This window comes from Rattus norvegicus, chromosome 15 (assembly GCF_036323735.1).
Source record: "Rattus norvegicus strain BN/NHsdMcwi chromosome 15, GRCr8, whole genome shotgun sequence".
NCBI classification, from domain to species: domain Eukaryota; kingdom Metazoa; phylum Chordata; class Mammalia; order Rodentia; family Muridae; genus Rattus; species Rattus norvegicus.
The window spans coordinates 59,603,228-59,626,095 of record NC_086033.1 but is presented as its reverse complement, the minus strand read 5'-3'; the positions used below and the strand labels follow the sequence as shown (position 1 = coordinate 59,626,095).

General features: G+C 41.2%; 1 protein-coding gene across 6 annotated transcripts in view; it reads left to right on the top strand.

Annotated features, from left to right (window-relative positions):
• Dnajc15 (DnaJ heat shock protein family (Hsp40) member C15) overlaps positions 1–22,868 on the top strand; it is a 64,549-nt gene that overhangs the window by 32,767 nt on the left and 8,914 nt on the right. For 4 of the 6 annotated variants that reach the window (NM_001106050.1, XM_039093176.2, XM_063274152.1 and 1 more), the window contains 2 exons: positions 6,966–7,042; positions 10,548–10,618. In NM_001106050.1, the coding sequence (NP_001099520.1) occupies positions 6,966–7,042; positions 10,548–10,618 (148 nt within the window). Of the gene's footprint in view, positions 1–6,965; positions 7,043–10,547; positions 10,619–11,555; positions 11,576–11,632; positions 11,727–22,868 lie in introns of those variants that run through there. The other 2 variants (XR_005493707.2, XM_039093175.2) reach the window with 2 other exon arrangements.

Here is a 22,868-nt window from a genome sequence, read left to right as displayed (position 1 = left end):
TCATCCGTCTTGAGTTTCGTTTGTTCTAGGGATCTAGGGTAATTCAAGCATTTGGGCTAATAGCCACTTATCAATGAGTGCATACCATGTATGTCTTTCTGTGATTGGGTTAGCTCACTCAGGATGATATTTTCCAGTTCCAACCATTTGCCTACGAATTTCATAAACTCGTTGTTTTTGATAGCTGAGTAATATTCCATTGTGTAGATGTACCACATTTTCTGTATCCATTCCTCTGTTGAAGGGCACCTGGGTTCTTTCCAGCTTCTGGCTATTATAAATAAGGCTGCGATGAACATAGTGGAGCACGTGTCTCTTTTATATGTTGAGGCATCTTTTGGGTATATGCCCAAGAGAGGTATAGCTGGATCCTCAGGCAGTTCAATGTCCAATTTTCTGAGGAACCTCCAGACTGATTTCCAGAATGGTTGTACCAGTCTGCAATCCCACCAACAATGGAGGAGTGTTCCTCTTTCTCCACATCCTCGCCAGCATCTGCTGTCACCTGAGTTTTTGATCTTAGCCATTCTCACTGGTGTGAGGTGAAATCTCAGGGTTGTTTTGATTTGCATTTCCCTTATGACTAAAGATGTTGAACATTTCTTTAGGTGTTTCTCAGCCATTCGGCATTCCTCAGCTGTGAATTCTTTGTTTAGCTCTGAACCCCATTTTTTAATAGGGTTATTTGTTTCCCTGCGGTCTAACTTCTTGAGTTCTTTGTATATTTTGGATATAAGCCCTCTATCTGTTGTAGGATTGGTAAAGATCTTTTCCCAATCTGTTGGTTGCCGTTTTGTCCTAACCACAGTGTCCTTTGCCTTACAGAAGCTTTGCAGTTTTATGAGATCCCATTTGTCGATTCTTGATCTTAGAGCATAAGCCATTGGTGTTTTGTTCAGGAAATTTTTTCCAGTGCCTATGTGTTCCAGATGCTTCCCTAGTTTTTCTTCTATTAGTTTGAGTGTGTCTGGTTTGATGTGGAGGTCCTTGATCCACTTGGACTTAAGCTTTGTACAGGGTGATAAGCATGGATCGATCTGCATTCTTCTACATGTTGCCCTCCAGTTGAACCAGCACCATTTGCTGAAAATGCTATCTTTTTTCCATTGGATGGTTTTGGCTCCTTTGTCAAAAATCAAGTGACCATAGGTGTGTGGGTTCATTTCTGGGTCTTCAATTCTATTCCATTGGTCTATCTGTCTGTCTCTGTACCAATACCATGCAGTTTTTATCACTATTGCTCTGTAATACTGCTTGAGTTCAGGGATAGTGATTCCCCCTGAAGTCCTTTTATTGTTGAGGATAGCTTTAGCTATCCTGGGTTTTTTGTTATTCCAGATGAATTTGCAAATTGTTCTGTCTAACTCTTTGAAGAATTGGATTGGTATTTTGATGGGGATTGCATTGAATCTGTAGATTGCTTTTGGTAAAATGGCCATTTTTACTATATTAATCCTGCCAATCCATGAGCATGGGAGATCTTTCCATCTTCTGAGGTCTTCTTCAATTTCTTTCCTCAGTGTCTTGAAGTTCTTATTGTACAGATCTTTTACTTGCTTGGTTAAAGTCACACCGAGGTACTTTATATTATTTGGGTCTATTATGAAGGGTGTCGTTTCCCTAATTTCTTTCTCGGCTTGTTTCTCTTTTGTATAGAGGAAGGCAACTGATTTATTTGAGTTAATTTTATACCCAGCCACTTTGCTGAAGTTGTTTATCAGCTTTAGTAGTTCTCTGGTGGAACTTTTGGGATCACTTAAATATACTATCATGTCATCTGCAAATAGTGATATTTTGACCTCTTCTTTTCCGATCTGTATCCCCTTGATCTCCTTTTGTTGTCTGATTGCTCTGGCTAGAACTTCAAGAACTATATTGAATAAGTAGGGAGAGAGTGGGCAGCCTTGTCTAGTCCCTGATTTTAGTGGGATTGCTTCAAGTTTCTCTCCATTTAGTTTAATGTTAGCAACTGGTTTGCTGTATATGGCTTTTACTATGTTTAGGTATGGGCCTTAAATTCCTATTCTTTCCAGGACTTTTATCATGAAGGGGTGTTGAATTTTGTCCAATGCTTTCTCAGCATCTAATGAAATGATCATGTGGTTCTGTTCTTTCAGTTTGTTTATATAATGGATCACGTTGATGGTTTTCCGTATATTAAACCATCCCTGCATGCCTGGGATGAAGCCTACTTGATCATGGTGGATGATTGTTTTGATGTGCTCTTGAATTCGGTTTGCCAGAATTTTATTGAGTATTTTTGCGTCGATATTCATAAGGGAAATTGGTCTGAAGTTCTCTTTCTTTGTTGTGTCTTTGTGTGGTTTAGGTATAAGAGTAATTGTGGCTTCGTAGAAGGAATTCGGTAGTGCTCCATCTGTTTCAAATTTGTGGAATAGTTTGGATAATATTGGTATGAGGTCTTCTATGAAGGTTTGATAGAATTCTGCACTAAACCCGTCTGGACCTGGGCTCTTTTTGGTTGGGAGACCTTTAATGACTGCTTCTATTTCCTTAGGAGTTATGGGGTTGTTTAACTGGTTTATCTGTTCCTGATTTAACTTCGATACCTGGTATCTGTCTAGGAAATTGTCCATTTCCTGAAGATTTTCAAATTTTGTTGAATATAGGTTTTTTTAGTAAGATCTGATGATTTTTTGAATTTCCTCTGAATCTGTAGTTATGTCTCCCCTTTCATTTCTGATTTTGTTAATTTGGACGCACTCTCTGTGTCCTCTCGTTAGTCTGGCTAAGGGTTTATCTATCTTGTTGATTTTCTCAAAGAACCAACTTTTGATTCTGTTGATTCTTTCTATGGTCCTTTTTGTTTCTACTTGGTTGATTTCAGCTCTGAGTTTGATTATTTCCTGCCTTCTACTCCTCCTGGGTGTATTTGCTTCTTTTTGTCCTAGAGCTTTTAGGTGTGCTGTCAAGCTGCTGACATATGCTCTTTCCTGTTTCTTTCTGCAGGCACTCAGCGCTATGAGTTTTCCTCTTAGCACAGCTTTCATTGTGTCCCATAAGTTTGGGTATGTTGTATCTTCATTTTCATTAAATTCTAAAAAGTTTTTAATTTCTTTCTTTATTTCTTCCTTGACCAGGTTATCATTGAGTAGAGCATTGTTCAATTTCCACGTATATGTGGGCATTCTTCCCTTATTGTTATTGAAGACCAGTTTTAGGCCGTGGTGGTCCGATAGCACGCATGGGATTATTTCTATCTTTCTGTACCTGTTGAGGCCCATTTTTTGACCAATTATATGGTCAATTTTGGAGAAAGTACCATGAGGAGCTGAGAAGAAGGTATATCCTTTTGCTTTAGGATAGAATGTTCTATAAATATCCGTTAAGTCCATTTGGCTCATGACTTCTCTTAGTCTGTCGACATCACTGTTTAATTTCTGTTTCCATGATCTGTCCATTGATGAGAGTGGGGTGTTGAAATCTCCCACTATTATTGTGTGAGGTGCAATGTGTGTTTTGAGCTTTAGTGAGGTTTCTTTTACGTATGTAGGTGCCCTTGTATTTGGGGCATAGATATTTAGGATTGAGAGTTCATCTTGGTGGATTTTTCCTTTGATGCATATGAAGTGTCCTTCCTTATCTTTTTTGATGACTTTTAGTTGGAAATTGATTTTATTTGATATTAGAATGGCTACTCCAGCTTGCTTCTTCTGACCATTTGCTTGGAAAGTTGTTTTCCAGCCTTTCACTCTGAGGTAGTGTCTGTCTTTGTCTCTGAGGTGTGTTTCCTGTAGGCAGCAGAATGCAGGGTCCTCGTTGCGTATCCAGTTTGTTAATCTATGTCTTTTTATTGGGGAGTTGAGGCCATTGATATTGAGAGATATTAAGGAATAGTGATTATTGTTTCCCTTTATATTCATATTTGGATGTGAGGTTATGTTTGTGTGCTTTCATTCTCTTTGTTTTGTTGCCAAGACGATTAGTTTCTTGCTTCTTCTAGGGTATAGCTTGCCTCCTTATGTTGGGCTTTACAATTTATTATCCTTTGTAGTGCTGGATTTGTAGAAAGATATTGTGTAAATTTGGTTTTGTCATGGAATATCTTGGTTTCTCCATCAATGTTAATTGAGAGTTTTGCTGGATACAGTAACCTGGGCTGGCATTTGTGTTCTCTTAGGGTCTGTATGACATCAGTCCAGGATCTTCTGGCCTTCATAGTTTCTGGCGAGAAGTCTGGTGTGATTCTGATAGGTCTCCCTTTATATGTTACTTGACCTTTTTCCCTTACTGCTTTTAATATTCTTTCTTTATTTTGTTCGTTTGGTGTTTTGACAATTATGTGACGGGAGGTGTTTCTTTTCTGGTCCAATCTATTTGGAGTTCTGTAGGCTTCTTGTATGTCTATGGGTATCTCTTTTTTTAGGTTAGGGAAGTTTTCTTCTATGATTTTGTTGAAGATATTTACTGGTCCTTTGAGCTGGGAGTCTTCACTCTCTTCTATACCTATTATCCTTAGGTTTGATCTTCTCATTGAGTCCTGGATTTCCTGTATGTTTTGGACCAGTAGCTTTTTCCGCTTTACATTATCTTTGACAGTTGAGTCAATGATTTCTATGGAATCTTCTGCTCCTGAGATTCTCTCTTCCATCTCTTGTATTCTGTTGGTGAAGCTTGTATCTACAGCTCCTTGTCTCTTCTTTTGGTTTTCTATATCCAGGGTTGTTTCCATGTGTTCTTTCTTGATTGCTTCTATTTCCATTTTTAATTCCTTCAACTGTTTGATTGTGTTTTCCTGGAATTCTTTCAGGGATTTTTGTGTCTCCTCTCTATGGGCTTCTACTTGTTTATTTATGTTTTCCTGGAATTCTTTCAGGGATTTTTGCGATTCTTTCACGCATTTTTGCGATTCCTCTCTGTAGGCTTCTACTTGTTCTCTAAGGGAGTTCTTCATGTCTTTCTTGAAGTCCTCCAGCATCATGATCAAAAATGATTTTGAAACTAGATCTTGCTTTTCTGGTGTGTTTGGATATTCCATGTTTGTTTTGATGGGAGAATTGAGCTCCGATGGTGCCATGTAGTCTTGGTTTCTGTTGCTTGGGTTCCTGCGCTTGCCTCTCGCCATCAGATTATCTCTAGTGTTACTTTGTTCTGCTATTTCTGACAGTGGCTAGACTGTCCTATAAGCCTGTGTGTCAGGAGTGCTGTAGACCTGTTTTCCTCTCTTTCAGTCAGTTATGGGGACAGAGTGTTCTGCTTTCGGGCGTGTAGTTTTTCCTCTCTACAGGTCTTCAGCTGTTCCTGTGGGCCTGTGTCTTGAGTTCACCAGGCAGCTTTCTTGCAGCAGAAAAGTTGGTCTTACCTGTGGTCCCGAGACTCAGGTTCGCTCGTGGGGTGCTGCCCAGGGGCTCTCTGCAGCGGCAGCAACCAGGAAGACCTGTGCCGCCCCTTCCGGGAGCTTCAGTGCACCAGGGTTCCAGATGGTCTTTGGCTTTTTCCTCTGGCGTCCGAGATGTGTGTGCAGGGAGCAGTCTCTTCTGGTTTCCCAGGCTTGTCTGCCTCTCTGAAGGTTTAGCTCTCCCTCCCACGGGATTTGGGTGCAGAGAACTGTTTATCTGGTCTGTTTCTTTCAGGGTCCGGCGGTGTCTCAGGCAGGGGTCCTTCCGCTCCTGGGCCCTCCCCCACGGGAGCCCAGAGGCCTTATACAGTTTCCTCTTGGGCCAGGGATGTGGGCAGGGGTGAGCAGTGTTGGTGGTCTCTTCCGCTCTGCAGCCTCAGGAGTGCCCACCTGACCAGGCGGTTGGGTCTCTCTCTCACCGGGTCTGTGAGCAGAGAGCTGCTGCGGGCCGGGATCGGAGTGCTGTAACTTTAAGGAACAGTTTTAGACTTGGCATCCTTCAGGCAAGACAAGAAGGGTAGAGGAGCAAGTTGGCCTGCAGTGCAAACACAACGAAGGCTGGGCCACAGCGGCTGCCATGCAGTGTGGTTAGAGCAGGGTTATGAGATTAAAGTGGCCTAGGAAGCAAGTATAACCGCATCCCAGGCCTGAACCCTGGACAACCACAGTGACACACCTCACCCAGTCCCTTCAGATGTGACCTGCCCTGGGAAGAGGGCATGGCCTTGACTTTGGTCTTAAATGGTCAGAGCTCAGGCTGACCAGCAAGCAACATCCCTGTGTCTGAGTCCTTCAGTCCTGACAAGGCGTCTGGACAACATGTAACTGTCTTCTACACCATTTAAAATTCTCTTTTTGTCATGTCCCATGCTAGTCCACCAAGCAAGTGTTTGCTTTCAAGATACATGACAAATAACTGGCCACTTTCCACCCCATTCTCAGCTGCTGACTTCCTTTATCCACAGTGTCTTGCTAGATCACAGCAGTAATATTCTTCAGCTGGTCCCTTCTTCTACCCTGGTTCTTTCCCACTCCCCAGATTCAAGCTAATCCTTCCAAATGCCAAATGATGTACTTCATTCCATTGAGAGTAAAAACTTCTCTCCATAGCTTACCAGGGCTTTCACAGTGGGTTCTTAGCACTCTTGGCTCGTACCTTCTTAGCTCACACTGGCAGCCACCGTGGCCATGGCTTACTTTTCCTGCCTCTCTTGACTTTCCTGTCTGTTACCTTGGCCCGTTCTTCTTCCTCTGTCATCCTGGATGCAGGCAAACATATCCCTGCCGTGTTGATATAAGTGGCCTGGTCAAGGTTATCCAGTAAGAAAAGCAGTTCTTTGCTTAGGGAAGCATTGGCTTTTGCTCATCCTTCAGTTATATCTCATATAGAAAAATTAATGCACTGAAAAAGCTGAAAACATTGTTAACTTTTTTCTTACATTCATCTCGGTTGGAGTTTCATGAAAGGATCATTGTATAGTGCATTCCCCTGCAATTTCACGTTGGTTTCTAGTAAAATGCATTGCTCTTACTGTACCAGTGTGAGGGATTGAGGTCATGCTACTTCGTGCATGGAACTAATTATTTCTTGTTCTCTTCCGTGCAGAGCTTTTCATCCTACTATAAAGGAGGATTCGAGCAGAAAATGAGTAGGCGAGAAGCCAGTCTCATTTTAGGAGTAAGGTAAGCGCTGCATACGTAGTTTTGTTTTGTGGCCAAGATTGCCTTGAAAATTGGGGAGGGGAATTTCAATAAGTTTGTACTTATATTTAAAACTTCAAAAAATAAAGCCCAGAAAGGAACGTAGCATGTTTTTGCCTTTTAAAACTCTAGGTCTGGATTAGTTGAAGTTGTGCTCTTTGCTCTTTAAGAAGGATTCCTAGCATCCAGGTCTGTCCATCACAAGCTCCTCACTGTCGTGCTGATTTCTCTCTGGACCAGTTTTAAAATTTGATGAATATCTTTAATTTATAACCCAGATTTTGTTCACAGTTCTCTTTTTATTTTGCAGTTTGCTGTCTACCGTGTATTATTTTACATTCACCATTCACTTACTGTTTAATGTTAGACGTTAGAGGGGAGCTAGTGAAGTCGTGTGGTTATGATTAACAATAGTGTCGGAACTTTTTTTTTTTTTTTTTTTTCCTGAGCTGGGGACCGAGGAACTGTTTTCTTCCATCACAGATTTACTAGAATCTGTGTTCCTGTGGTTCTCGTATTGACCCTTAAAGCGCATGCTCAAGTGGTTTGATTGATTGTGGGTTTTGTGGTGCTGGGAATTAAATCTAGGCCATGAAGGCCTTAGCACTTTACCACTAAACTGTGTCCCCAGCTGTTAGAGTTTTATAAAGCTGTAACCTAGGCTGGCCTTGAACTCATGCTCCTCCACATCCCAGATTCTAGGGATAGAGTTATCTACTGTACACAGAGAGTTGGTCACAATATATCAAATTTCCGAGTGACTTAATCAGTGTGATTAAGCAGAAGAGTTATGACCTGCTTTAAACAAACAGACTAATTGTGGACTATCTAGATGGCTTAGCCCATAAAGCGTGTGCCACCAAGCCTGATGACCTGAGTGCAGAGCAGTGCATGTGGACCTGGAATCAGAGGAACTCGCGCCCAGAAGTTGCTCCCTAACATTCAGAGGCATACTGTGGTGCGCGATGGACGGATGGACAGACAGACAGGCAGACGGCACAAATAAATAAGTGCAATAGTAATTTTTAAAAACTAGGGCTTATTTTTGCTTAGTGCTTTGTTTTAATCTAAGAGATGGGAGAAAGCAGCAGACAGACTTAAGCCAAGGGACCGTGTTAGTAACTACCATTCCTTGCTCGCACTGCTCATGAAGCAGTGTCATCCCTAAACCTGATGGCTTTGTTTACGCCCGCGTAGTACTTCCCTTGTCGGGGTGAGGACCCACTCAGCTTCACACACCTGTTTCTTCCACCTACCCCCTCCCCTGCCAATCAAACATTTTACAGGGAGCAGTTGAAATCCATGGTGGAGGCAGTAATAAATCTATTAGAATGTAGCAAAGACTTAGAGTTTAAGAGAGCCAAAGCAAAAGGGGAATAGACTGCATGTAACTGAGAATCATCCCCTCATCTTCAAAGCTCACCACTAAGATGATAATTACCATAAAGGCAATGCCATAAGTTACTTGTGGACACAAACCTCTCTGCCACGAATTTTTACTTTAATCTAGTTTGCTGGATAGCAGACCTCAGAGTACACTGTACTTCAGGGTTTGTGTAAAAAAGCACGTTACTGTTTGTTTTTAAATAGGCAGGGTAATTGATTTTTAAGGATATTATAACATGATTTCCAGATTTTGTTTCATGTTTTCAGTTAAAACTTAATATCCAAAGTAAGAGGCAATACTCCATGTGACTTCAAATGTTCCTCCATAAGGCATCTTTCCGTAAGCGATGAAAGAAGTATTCTTGGGTCCTTGCATAAAGGACCTTGATTACTTTATCCATGGAAAAATGTTTTGTGTATTAATTTAGCCAGTAATTGTTCTTTTTTTTTGTTTTTACAGGAGAGTTAGTTGTCTTTTTGCCTTTTGAGTTCAAGATCTTTGTGTTTCAACCTCCTGACTGCTGGAAGTATAGCCATACGTTACTATTCCAGGCCCTTAATGGGTCTTAACGTGTGTGGTAATGTTATTTACATGTAGGAGGTTAGTGGTAGCATGTACTTGGCAAGAAACTGCTAAAAACTGGAACAGGAACAGAACTAAGGATTGACAGCTGATATCAAGGTGTTACTTAAACAGGAAGAGGGTCTTAAGCAGCATCCCAGGCCCGTTGGAAGGCTCAGCCAACCTCTGCAGCTCTCAGGGTTGCATATAGTTCATACTCCAGATAATGCTTCTGAGTCATCCAAGAAGTGTTAGAGTGTTTATAGTCCACTCTTTAAAAGTACAAAATGTATAATTTTTATATACATCCTTTACTTTTTAAAGTAATCCTTGGAGGTAGGTTTTATTGTGCATATGTTACGTTTGAGAAAATTATAATTCAGAGTTTTAAGTGAGCAGGACAGGCTGATAGCTGAAGAGCAGTAGAATCAGGACTTTTAAATTTAGACTTGAATAACTAAAACTGGGTGCTTTACGCGCGGTTCATCCATCCAGACTCCTTTGAGCTTCACAGCCACCGGCATACTTTAGGCTGGCTGTTAATTTACCCGTTTGAAACCTCGTAAGGTGAACTTGTTTAAATCCAATGGCCATTAATACAGCAGAGTCTACCCTTGGTACTAAAATTCTTCTCATGCTTAGAAAATGTACAAATGAGAAACGCTTGGAATTCTGAAAATCAGTCTAACATAGTAATTTTTTATTTATCTAAACTGTCTTCTTTAATTTCACCCACATTGTATACTGTACTCCCAAATTTCCCCACAGGTTTTTTAGCAAAGCTAGATACACTACATGGAGTTTTGAGATTACTTGGTGAAGGCAGCTCTTCTGGGGCACACACTTCCTACTGGGCCCCGTTATCCTTGCCCTGTGGGGAGTATGTTGGTACCCTGCAGTGAGGAGACTGAGCCCAGGGCTTCAGACTTGGACAGTATCACAATACTCCCTAACAAAACTGATCTCAGAGGCTGGCAGGCTAGTTCGGGAACTCAGATCCCAGTGACACGTTAGCTTCCTCCAGAGTGGCCTGCGAGGCAGACTTTCAGTGCTCTGTGCATTCCGTGATGCTACTGGCCTGCTATGTGGGGTGCTTGTTGCTTGTGGTATTGCTGTGTTGGCTTTAGCGCTGGGTGCTGAACCTAGGGTCTTTCTTTTTTTTTCTTTTCGTTTTTTCAGAGTTGGGGACCGAACCCAGGGCTTTGCACTTGCTAGGCAAGCGCTCTACCACTGAGCTAAATCCCCAACCCCCCTGGGGTCTTTCTTGTGTTTGCTAGTTAGGGTTCTGTGATGGAGGTAAATCTCCTTTATTTACTTACTTTCTAAACCCAAGAATGAAGATTGACATTATAAGCGACTGAAGGAAAATACAGTAGTGTCACGATGATTTATTTCGATGGTTAGTGGAAATAAGCATAAAGCTTGTAATTTTGTATTTGTCCACAAGATGGTGAAATTCTCATTAGTTTTTAATTTCTTGTAACCCAAATAAATCATTAATTTATAATCTGCATTTTGCACTATTAATTTTTTTTACAGCCCATCTGCTGGCAAGGCCAAGATTAGAACAGCACACAAGAGAATTATGATTTTAAACCATCCCGACAAAGGTAGGTGACAGCTCCATTTCCATGGAGTGGTCAAATGTGCTGAGGGTTCCTTTTGGTTTACTCAAACTCACGTAAGAGATGCATAGCTGGAGGTCCAGTTATGTGTCACATGTTGAGATTGTCCTCATACACAAGCGGGCTTGGGGTTCAGAGTTGAATGACCAGTGGGATTTGAACAGTTGACTTTTAAGAAGTTAGTCTCTGGCTTTAGGGATAAGTATCTGAACTCGCCAATGTTACCACATTGTGATCAAGAAGGAAATTATGAGCTGTGGGACTGGGGCAAACTGATCTGTGCATCAGATATTATATCTACTAAACCCTAAAGATCAAAGGGCAGGATTTAGGGCTTTCATCCACATCTCTGTAATTTGTCACAGACGGTTGTGAATTTTTAAATTTTGTATAGGAAGGCTCTGAGGCCCAGCTATTTATTTCTTACTGGCCATGTTTTTAATGTAAATTTATCTTACAGAAAGACAATTATTATAACTTTAACTACACTACAGCTGCTTGATAGAGAAAGCCCCATATGTTCATTACTGATTCCGCTTTAAAATAACAGCTGGCAGAAAGTTGCACTGTATTTCAGAAGTCAAGGGGGGCAGGGAAGTGAAGGCTTTCTTAGATTCTTATTTATAGACTCCATTTTGTAATTATTTTGGAAAAAATTAAAAACAAATTTCAGATTCCTATTCATCTTGACACCAAAATAAGGCATTCTTTTTCAGCTTTTTCAACTTAATTACTTACTATCAAAGTTCTTTTCACTGAACATTATCCTTCTCGGGTTTTGTACTCACTGGTCTTTCGTGTGAATAAACAAGAGAATAAACTTTGAAAAGAGGTTTTGCTTAAAAATTTTAAACAGCTTCAGCAGTTACTGAAAGATCCTCTCGACTAATTTGCTCTTTATTGTGTACTTTCGGTGTAATTGACTGAGCACGAACTGTGTTTAAGTGCCTCCTTGACGTCCTTCCTCTCCTCACTGCCCTCTGCCCCTGCTGGGTCAAGTGTGTGCTCTTGGCTGGGATGGACTGCAGTCACGTTAAGCATTCCTGTCTGTCAGATGATTGACGAGCTGTTGCTTGTTTCTACCAGGAAAGAGGCAAGTTCTAAACTGTATCCAAGAGACAGTGTTGTTTACATAAAAATTAAGATGTCTGCATGTGTTGGGACCCAGTAGTACCCAAAATAATGACTCAATTTTTTTTTTTGCTTACCTAGTATACTTATCAGGTATGGGACTTGCTGCCAGTGAGCCTTCCAGGGCCTTCCTGTCTGGTTCTGTATGTGCAGCCTAGTGAGAAAGAACAAGCAAGCTGGCAGGAAGTAGTGTTTTCTGCCACATCCTAGCCTTCGCATTTCTTTCATGTCTCCAAATTTTAGTTTTATCATAAACAAAGGGAATTATTCTAAAGTCTTTTTTGTTTATGGAACTTAGTGTACTTGTATTTTATGCCTATTTATTTAAGGAAGGAACTCTACTCTGTATTTCTCTTCAGATCACACGTTTAAGAAAGATCTGTCTTTTCACGTTTTTACCCTTTAAGAGTGTATTAACACTGAGTTATTTTCCCTCATAGAATTGGTCATCCATTCAATTTAAAACATTTGGAGTTTCCTAAGTTCATGGACTTCCTAAATCCTATCCATGAACCAACTGTGATGGTCAGTGTTGTCAACTTGACAGAATCTAGAATGTAATGGAGAACAGACCTGTGGGCTCTTACTGCCCACTGTGGATAACTCCTCCCAATGCAAGGAATTCTGGGTTTTGTAGGTTATGGAACCTGGCTGATCACTGCATTTGTGAATTCATAGTGACTTCTGCCGTGACAGACCTTGAACCCTTTCTCCCCTGAGCTGCTATTGTCTGAGCATCTTTCCACAGTACCAGAAAAATAAAGTCACATTTGGGAAGGACACAGCAATGAACTAAGGGGATGTTGGCACCCACTATGTATGATGAAGTTGGAATCCTGCCTCATAAATCTGAAAATTATCCTTGGGAAAGAACAGATTTTTAAACAAGAACATGTTATTGACCTTGGAAAGGGAAAGCTAGGAATATTGCAAAGCGTGGCGATAGCAGTTCAGCTCTGTCCCACCTGTTCTCATTCTCTACCACAGTTTTTCTGCAGGGATTAGCATCCGGTGCTGTAAGCCCTTACAGATGCTAACCCCTCCCAGTGTGGAGATTCGTGAATGCTCTCCCAGCTCTGCCCACGGTAACTTTTCTGTTTGTTTGTTACCAGCTGGTGGGATAAACTTGGAGCATGTAATGGGCTGTAACTTCTTACATACTTCTTTATCAGGTTGTGTAAAGAAAAGGACTCCGGGAAATGAATGTGGGATATAACTGAAAATAATGCTTTTGTAACTGGTTTGAAATGAACTTTCAATAAAAAAAAAAAAAAGAAATGAACTTTCAGGTGTGTTTCAGTAAAGAGTACATTTTACCTCTTCAATATAGTGAGCTAGAAGATTCCTGCTGTAAAAAAGTATCTCAAATCTTTGATCTGATGATTTAAGGCTAATGTCTTAGTTTATCAACTTTTTTAACTGCTAAAGAAAGGAATTATTCATTATAAAGTCAGAAGTTTGATATAATGCCTGATGAACATCCAAGAGGGAAGACAGACAGATGAGGCAAATTGGAAACTGTGGGCTGTAAGCTTTCCTTCCTCTGTGACCTCAAGCCTATCATGTAGCTGAAGATGACCTCGGGCTTTATCTCCTCCTATCTCACCTGGTTACTGACCTTTCTCACCTGGTTACTGAGTGCTAAGGACCGAAGCCAGGCCTTCCTGTAAGCTAAAAACACTTCAGCAGCCGAGGTGCATCTCCAGCCTGATTGCAGAGACTTGGTACAGGCAAGCTAAGGGTATTTCTTATCATTTTCCTGAGTGGGGTGTGTGTGTGTGTGTAAAACATAACATAGATATAAATAGAACACACACACACACTTGGATCTCCAGATATGATGCCTTGTGTTATGTAATAAAGTAGTAGTGCTGGGTTAGGGTAGACCTCATGCTCCGAGCCCTGTCTTCATCCCCCAGAGTCCAGGAGACACTAATGGAATTGGTGTTGTCTCTTCAAATCAGACATTTTCATCTTGGGAAAAAAGTGGCCTGTTAATTCTGTTTGAAGACTTGGAATAGAGGTTTTCCTGGTCTCAGTGAGGCAGACAGCTCCATCTGCTGCATAGCTCTTCTTTCCTTTGAGTGGAATGAGCCTGCTTACACTGGGGAGTCCCATTTGTATCCATTCTAATAAAGATTCAATATTCTCATACTTTTAAATGTGTGAAATCAAAATTAATGTATTGTGCTTAAAGTATATGGTCATTGTATTATTGAATGGATTTTAATTAGTCTCCTGAAAAGCCAAATTTGACATGAAGTTCTAGGATAAAATTACGACTTACTTCAATATTTTATATTTAAACATGTATAAACATTTAGAAGGAGAGATGTGTGGTCACTAGAATTATATGGATTCTCTAGGAAAAGCAATGCCTAACTAGTTTGGTTTTTATTTTATTTTTGGTTTTGTTTTGTGACGAGGTCCTACTATGTCCCCCTGGCTGGCCTGGATCTCAGTATTTATATTAACCACACTATCCTCAAACTGGCAGAGCCTGTGTCTGTCTCCTGAGTGCTGGGATTAATGGCATACATCACTCTACCCAGCTGATTTTCTTCTATAATCTATGAAATAGATTCTCCTCCCCAACCACCCTCCCCATCACACAGCAGTTCTTTTTGCATCTTTATTTTAAATGCTTTATTTTGCTTTAAAACTTTAAGAGGTTTTTTTTGTGAATGGATAATTTTATAATGCATTTAAAAAATCAATAGCGAGAGACTAAAGCAAACATGTTTTAAGGGCTGGAAAGGTGGCTCACTCGGTAAATTAATTACTGTGTGGCATGAGGATTTGATTCAGGTCTTCAGTGCCTGTGTTGAAAGCTGGGCACGCATGTCTGTGCTCTTGGTGCTGGGGAGGCAAACACATTCAATGGTCAGCACACATTAGCCGGCCAGCCTAGGCATGTGGAGGAGCTCCAGATTGAGTGAGGCAGAGCCCATGTCTCAAAAATTAAAGTAAGTGCTTATGTTGGCCAACCTTGTCTATCTGTGAGGACAACTTGTTCATATGTTCCCGAATCGCGTTGCAAATACTTTATTGGAAATTTTTGCATTTGACATCATCAAAGACATTGGTCTGTAGTTTTGTTGTTATATCTTTTCTGGTCTTAAGATCAAAATAATCCTGGCATTATAGAATGCATTTGATAGTGTTCCTTTGCTTTCTATTTTGTGGAACAAGTTATTAACAATTGATATGAGATCTTCCTTCAAGGTTGATAGAATTCAGCATTGAGCATGTCTGCTTTTCCTTGATGGAGACATTTGTTTGCAGCTTAGATCTTTTGATTGCTTTTGATTGGTCTCTTTATTTATGTCTTCTGGCATTCACTCTGGTAGATACGCATTTAGAAATTCTTCTATTCCTTCTAAATGTCCCAGCCATTTAGAGTACACATTTTGAAAATGTTCTCTGATCTTCTGTATTTCATTAGAGTCTGTTGTAAGGACACTCTTGGTCTCTATTCTGTTAGTTTATGTCTTCTCCCTCTTTTTTTTATCAGATTACCTAAGGATTTATCAGTCTCACTAACTTTCAAATAACCAACTCTTGAGTTGATTCAGTACATCGAGTCCACTGTTCTTGTTAGTCTCTGGTTCATAAGTTTCATACCTAAATCTCCTGTTTCTTGCTGTCTAATAGGTTTGGGGTTAGCTAATTGTTGAGGTTCATTATTGCTGTTATTTCAGATCTTGGGGTGCTTGCACATGTGAGCTCCCATCTCTCGGACTTTTTAACTTAGAGCCCAGAGGTTCTGAGAGGTTGTATTCTTACTTTTCTCTAGGGATTTTTTTTTTATTTCCTCTCTGATTTCTTGAATGTCAAACTGTTTATTAAAAAAAAAGTTTTATTTTCTAAATATTTTTATAGTTTCTATAGCTTTTCTTCTTGTTAATTTCTACTTTCATTCCATTGTATTTCAATAGGACTCACAGGATTATTTTGATGTTTTCTATGTTTTTTTAAATAGAGAACTATTGAGAGAGATGTTGAGTTGAATGTGTTGAGAATTCGTGGTATAAAAGGAACAGAGGAGGTAAATAAAATGGAGTAGACAGACTACTTAATGAAATGATAGTAGGAATCTCTCCAAACTTAGAGGACAGAAGTTCATATCCAAACACATGAGGTCTACAGAGCTCCGTGTTAAAAATATAAAGTAAAGGGGAAAATGGTAAAGGCATCGTGAGAAAGACGTGGACTCATACGCAAAGACAGAAATATTGGAATCACCAGGCTCTCCATCAGCAGCAATACGCCAGAGGAGCTTGGAATGAAACATTTCAAACTCTAAAAATAAGCAGCTAGGAACCCAGGAGTGCTATACCTTGCAAAAGTATCTGTCCAGTTTGATGAAGGACTAAAGATATGTTAAGACAAACACAAATTAAGCTATTTAATGGCACGAGCCACCAGTGAAGGAAACTCTTAATTGAATACTTAGAGGGAGGAAGGAGGAGGATAGTCCCCTTTAGGAAAACGAGAGAGCTTAACCTTCATGACAGTAAAGGAGAACCATAGTGGAGCCAGGAAAGACCACATCCCACACAGCGATCCAGCAAACCTCAGCTAAAACGAGAGAAGGCACAGAAAGTGTCACAGATGTCTTGGAAATATCACTCGTGCTCCGCCAATTCCCGCTCCTTCCTGCCTCCCTGTCCTCGAATTCCTCTACACTGGGGCATCAAGCCTTCACATTGATACCCAGCAAGGCCACACTCTGCTATATATGTGACTGGAGTCGTGGGTCCCTCCATATGTACTTTTTGGTTGGTGGTTTAGTCCCTGGGAGCTCTGGGGTGTCTGGTTGGTTGATACTATTGTTCTTCCTATGAGGTTGCATACCCCTTCAGCTCCTTTAATCCTTTGACTAATTCCTCCATTGAGGACCCCATTCTCTGTCCAATGGTTGGCTGCAAGCATCCATCACTGTATTTGTCAGGCTCTGGCAGAGGCTTTCAGGAGACAGTTGTATCAAGCTCCTGTCAACAAACATTTCTTGGCATCCGAAATATTGTCTGGATTTGGTATCTGTATATGGGATGGATCCCTAGGTGGGGCAGTCTCTGGGTAGCTATTCCTTCAGTCTCTGCTCCATACTTTGTCTCTGTATTTCCTCCCATGAGTATTTTGTTCCCACTTCTAAGAAGGACTGAAGCATCCACAATTTGTTCTTTCTTCTTCCTGAGCTTCATGTGGTCTATGGATTGTATCTTGGGTGTTCTGAGCTTTTGGGCTAATATCTTATCAGTGAGTGCATACCATGTGTGTTCTTTGGTGACTGGTTTACCTCACTCAGGATGATATTCTCCAGTTTAATCCATTTGCTTATGAATTTCATGAAGTCATTGTATTTGATAGCTGATAATATTCCATTGTGTAGATGTACCACATTTTCTGTATCCATTCCTCTGTTGAAGGGCATCTGGGTTCTTTCCAGCTTCTGGCTATTATAAATAAGGCTGCGATGAACATAGTGAAGTACGTGTCTTTGTTGTATGTTGGAGCATCTTTTGGGTATATGCCCAGGAGAGGTGTAGCTGGGCCCTCAGGTAGTTCTATGTCCAGTTTTCTGAGGAACCTCCAGACTGATTTCATGAGTGGCTGTACCAGTCTGCAATCCCACCAACAATGGAGGAGTGTTCCTCTTCCTCCACATCCTCGCCAGCATCTGCTGACACCTGAGTTTTTATCTTAGCCATTCTCACTGGTGTGAGGTGGAATCTCAGGGTTGTTATGATTTGTATTTCCCTGATGACTAAGGATGTTGAACATTTCTTTTGGTACTTCTCAGCCGTTCGATATTCCCCAGTTGAGAATTTATTGTTTAGCTCTGTACCACATTTTTAACAGAATTAGTTGGTTCTCTGGAGTCTAAGTTCTTTAGTTCTTTGTATATTTTGGATATTAACCCTCTATCTGTTGTAGGATTGGTAAAAATCTTTTCCCAATCTGCTGGTTGCCGTTTTGTCCTAATGACAGTGTCCTTTGCCTTACAGAAGCTTTCTTTTGTGGTTTTTACTTGATTGATCATTGAATGGAAAAAATATGTGAACATGACCGTTGTGAGGAGAAGGTTTATGGTGTGTATGAGGGGGAGCATAGCCAGAGCATAGCATCTCAGAATTCTAACTGAACCAGGGCTGTGATAGGAGAGAGAAGGGGGCGGGGTGGCAAAGAGGAAGAAAAAGAGAGGTGAGAGAGAGGGAGAAGAAGTAACTAGGAGCCAAGAGGCCAGGAGTGAGCCAGGAGACCAAGAGACCAAGAACACATGTCACCAAATGGCTGAGGTGATGATTCAGGACTCAGAAAGCTGGGAAGGGGCAAGGAAGAGGTTCAGAGTAGAGGGCTGGCTGAGAAGTGCTGAGAGGAGCCTGGGCTGTGGACCAGGTAGTGGCTGGGCTGAGGGGACTAGTGCCAGAGTCTGCTTTGGTATGTTAAATAGACACCGAGGTTAGCACTTGTCCTGGTTCTTCAGACCTAACCATCCTCTCATTCTGGTCAAGTATTTGTCTGACTCCTTTTCAGCATCTTACTCTCTGCTAAGTTTTCTTCATATTTAGTACTTTCACGTCTAACTTACTGTTTTGTTCACTTCAGAGACTATCTTCTCCAGGTCTTGGATACATTTCCTTAATTTCTTCACCATTTGTTCTTCTATATGAGCGTTAATTTGCTTCAAAAGTAGGCTTTCGAAGTTTTTCTCGGGTGTTTTCACCTGGTCTGTAGTTCAGGGTCCTTTATAGGGAATTGGTCGGTTGGAGAACAGCGTGGTGGTGTTTGTGTGTCATGTGCCCTGTTCACTTGTCCTGTGTCTGCTTCTGTTAGAGTGGGTTTGTCCTTGAGTTTGGGTTTCTCATGAAAGGATCTAGGGGAAAAGAAACAATGTTCTTGAGACCGTGAAAGAAAAGGAGGGAAAGGAATGCTTTAGCACTGCTGACTCTGTAGGAGACACCCCACTTTGTTTTGTGGTCCTTGCTGGCAAGCCCAGGTGCTTCACTGCTTTACAGAACTCATGAAATTACTCTCTCTTCCATTCAGTCTCAACTCGTGTATTTAATTATTTTTAAATGGGTACTAGCAATGGTGTGTGGTAATGTACTTGTTTTACTCTTTTTTAATCCCTACTCTGGCTTTATTAAAAAAACAAAAACAAAAAAAACTACATACTAGTGTCAGCCTCTGCATTCATTCTGGTATGATATGTAGTTTTGTTTAAGTATATAAAGAAAATATGACTTGACACACATAGGTATTTGGAAAAGGATGGGTAAGGAGACTCTTTGTTATCACTGTACCAGAATTCATCAGTGGTGGTTTTTTAAAATCAGTAGCATTTGGATCTAAAACAGCACCAATGAATTTCCAAAGTTCATTATATAAAATATACTGGGCTATCATGAACTCTGAGTGGGTTGTTATGCCCAAGAATGATTTTGTAACATCATTTGCTGGTCTTTGGAAAGTTGTGCTCACTGAGCACTGAGCGTTCCAGAGGAGGCGAGCGTTGATGTATTTCACTGTGGAGTATTTCTCAAGATGGATTCTGGGGACTAGCAGCAAATTCTTGGGTTCACCTTAGACCTACAGAGTCAGAACCTGAATAGGGCTCTCTAGAGCGTCTGATGCTGAATGACGTCTGGGACCCGCTCTCAAGTTTCCCACCCAGGTTCAGAGGTGTTCATTAGAACTGGTTCTGACCTCTGCCATGTTTGTCCCTCTGGTCATCTGGAATGTTTAGAAACTAAGGCCACCTGCTTCTTTCTAAACCTTTCTCTTTTGCTTCTTTGTCCTCTGTCGTGTCCAAGTTCGAAAGTTGGTCATATTTGGAGAGAAAACTTTCAACCCTGCCCCCCTCCTTCACCCCTATTGGATCCTACAGCCTTAATGCTATACTGCCGTTAGGTTTTTGTTTTTTTTTCTTTCTGTGTCCTAGGATAGTAAGCAGTCCCGCCCTTGAGCAGCCTTCCCAGCCTTTTGCCTGTGTGTTAGCCTCTTTCCCACACCAAGAACTAACAAATAACCCGGGAGAGGGGACAGTAAATGTAAAATAGCAAAATAATCTCTTCAACTTCCTCGTGTCTCTTCCAGAACCTTTGGTCACTGAGACTTGTGTTAAGAAACAGGAAGGGGGGCTGGAGAAATGGCTCAGCCATTAGAGGCTAGGCTCACAACCAAAAATATAAGAAGCAGGAAGGAGCTCGTTCTTTTGATTTTTACTGGGGGGAGGAGAGTGTCATTTTTGTCTTTAATTTTTGCCTTATTTCCATACAAACAATAGCCTCTAACAAGCTGTTCCATCATTACTGAAAGCAGAAGTTAAAGGGTTCGCTTTTGAAGCATCTGATAGGTGAATTGACGAGTAGACTGTTTAGAAGGGTGGTTTGGAAATCTACATGGAAATACTTATAATGAGCTACTTCAGGACTGAGAGAAGCAGATGGATTTGAGATAGTCGGTGACTCTCGGTTGATGTTGGAAACACACTACTTCTGGTTGAGCTCTGAGTTCAAGAGTAAATCTGTAGAAGAGCAATGTACTGAATTGAAGGGCTTGGAGGAGCAGGCTGATTGTAGACAGGATTGGGGAAGAGTACTATTGTCTTCCTTTGATGAAGTACTCGAGAGACAATCTAGGTGGAATTAGAATAGAAAAATGGATAAGCTGAGAGTACAGAAGAGGAATCTGTATTTACTCTTAACCGTGGAGGTCAGGCCTGCGGGCATAGGCTTATGTCTCCAGCTACTTGGAGGCTAAGGCCAACGATCTGGAGTTCTGCCTTGAACTTGGCTGGGTGCCATGGTAAGGCTTTGTCTCCATGTTTTGGCTTGCTTGTTTGTTGTGGGTTTGGGTTAGAGGTAGAGCATTTATGTAGTATGCACAGAACACCTAGATTCAATTCCTAGTACTACAAAAATAGCACCTTAAAAGTCGTAGGAAGTGAAAGTGTGTGTAGACATAGGGAAGAGAGGTGGACTGCAAGTATTTATAAATTAGAAAAGGGAAAGCCAGTAAAAGGGATGGTTGGAGAAGGTGGTATAATGAAGTGAGACAAGAGACATTTATTTAAGAAAAGTAGCTAAACTGAGTACCACCATGAGAGCCCAGATAGACAGGAGAATCTGTGTCAGGTGTGGTGGCACATGCCTTTAATCCAAGCAGAGGCAGAGGGAAACAAACAAAAACAGAAGAGGAGAAGAATCTGTGACCTTAAGACAGTTTCAGCTGACACTGATTTAGAAACAAAAACACTTAAACCTGGTTTTGTCTGTGAGGAAAAGGAGGAAAGAAATGGAGTGACTGCAGGAGAGGATTGGGCCCTTCAGAAAAGGGGCAGGGGAGGGGGAAAGCACTTGTAATGCTGAGCAAGCCTGTGCATCTATGAAAATGATCAACTAGAGAGATTGGTAAATTAGAAGAGATTAAACTCAAGCCAACACAATGTTCTTTAGGTTCCTGAATCAATTATATAAATGTAGAACAGAAAACTGGCAGGGCTTGGTGTGGAAAAGGAGCTGTGGTATATGTGTTCTCAAAGCCTACAAGGCTCCTTGGTATTAAAACCTACAAAAAAGTTGATCTATGTGGAGGATATACAGCATCTTTATCAAAACCCGGCGTTACAGTCTAATGTCCTCGTTCTTCATTCGGCCAGCATCTGTCTAGCCAGCACTGCTGGGTCTGCATCATTGTTGCAGCACACCTTGTTGAGATAAGGTATTCATATTTGCTTAGCTAAAGTGTGTATGTCTCAGTAGTGTGTGATAGAGGGGCAGCCACCATCACCACATCGTTAGAACATTTCAGTTACTTCAGAAAGAAACCCTTTTCCTGCTTAGGTTGTTTTTGCTTATTTGTTTTGTTACCTTGGTACAAGCTGGAGTCCTGTGAGAAGAGTCTCAGTTGAGTAAATGCCTCCATCATATTGCCATGGCAATTGGGTAGGGCATTTCCTTGATTGATGGGTGATGGGGGAGGGCCCAGATCACTATGTGCACAGCTACCCCATAACAGGTGGTTCTAGGTGCTATCAGAAACAAGTGAGTAAGCCAGTAAGCAAAGGTGTTCTCTGGCCTCCGATCCACCTCTCATCTCCAGGGGCCTGTTTTGGAGTTCCTGTGAATGTGCTGTGCAAAGTAAATAAACCTGGTCTTCCTCCCTGCGTTGCTTCGGCCATGGTGTTTTATCCCAGCAGCAGGAAGCAGACCAAATAGACCCACGCTTCCCACTTTTCAGTTTTATCCCATTGATCATGTCCTTGTGCCAGTACAACAAAGCCTTGATTGTAATTGTTTTGGAAGAGGTTCACGTTGTGCAGTGTTAGCCCTGCTTATTCTTCTGTTGCAGGGTTGTTTGGGCTATTCTGGGTACCTTTCAATTCTGGGTGAGTTTACTATCAGCCTTTCCATTTCTACAAAGGCGTTTTGATGGGAATTATCTGAATCTGTAAAGCAATTTGGGGAGTTTTGCTGTTATAACAGTGTTAAGTGGTCTGATCATGGGTGTGGGATGTTTTCTCATGAATTTAAATATTCTGTAATCGCGTTTATGTTTTGTGCTTCTAATTTCCTATTCTTTTTGATGCTGCAAATGGGGTTATTGTCATGGTTTCATTTTCAGGTTATTCGGTGCTAATGTATAGGGATGCGATGATTTTGTGTGTTGGACATCCATTCTGCAACCTTGAAATCATTAATTCTAAGACTTCTGAGTGTGTTCTCATGGTTGTCCGATGTAAGATTATATCATCCCTTAATAAAGATTTTCAACTCTTAATCTCTCTCTGGATGCCTTTTGTTAAAAATGGACATCCTTGTTTTTAATTTGATCTTAGGGGAAAACTCTAATCTTTCACCTTTGGGTGGCATTAGCTCTGGCATCCCGTGGATAACCTTTATCCGATGGGGAGCCACAGCCAAAACTGTGCACTCCTTCCATTGTCTCTGCTTCTTGGCTGCACGTATGAGAATTACATTACAATCCATGCCTTTCACCTGCCTTCCGTGACTGCGGAGGGGCTTCTGTGGAACACAAGGGCCCGCTTTCATTCCTTCCAGCAAAGACAGTCCCTTCACGTGCATGCTCAGGGTGG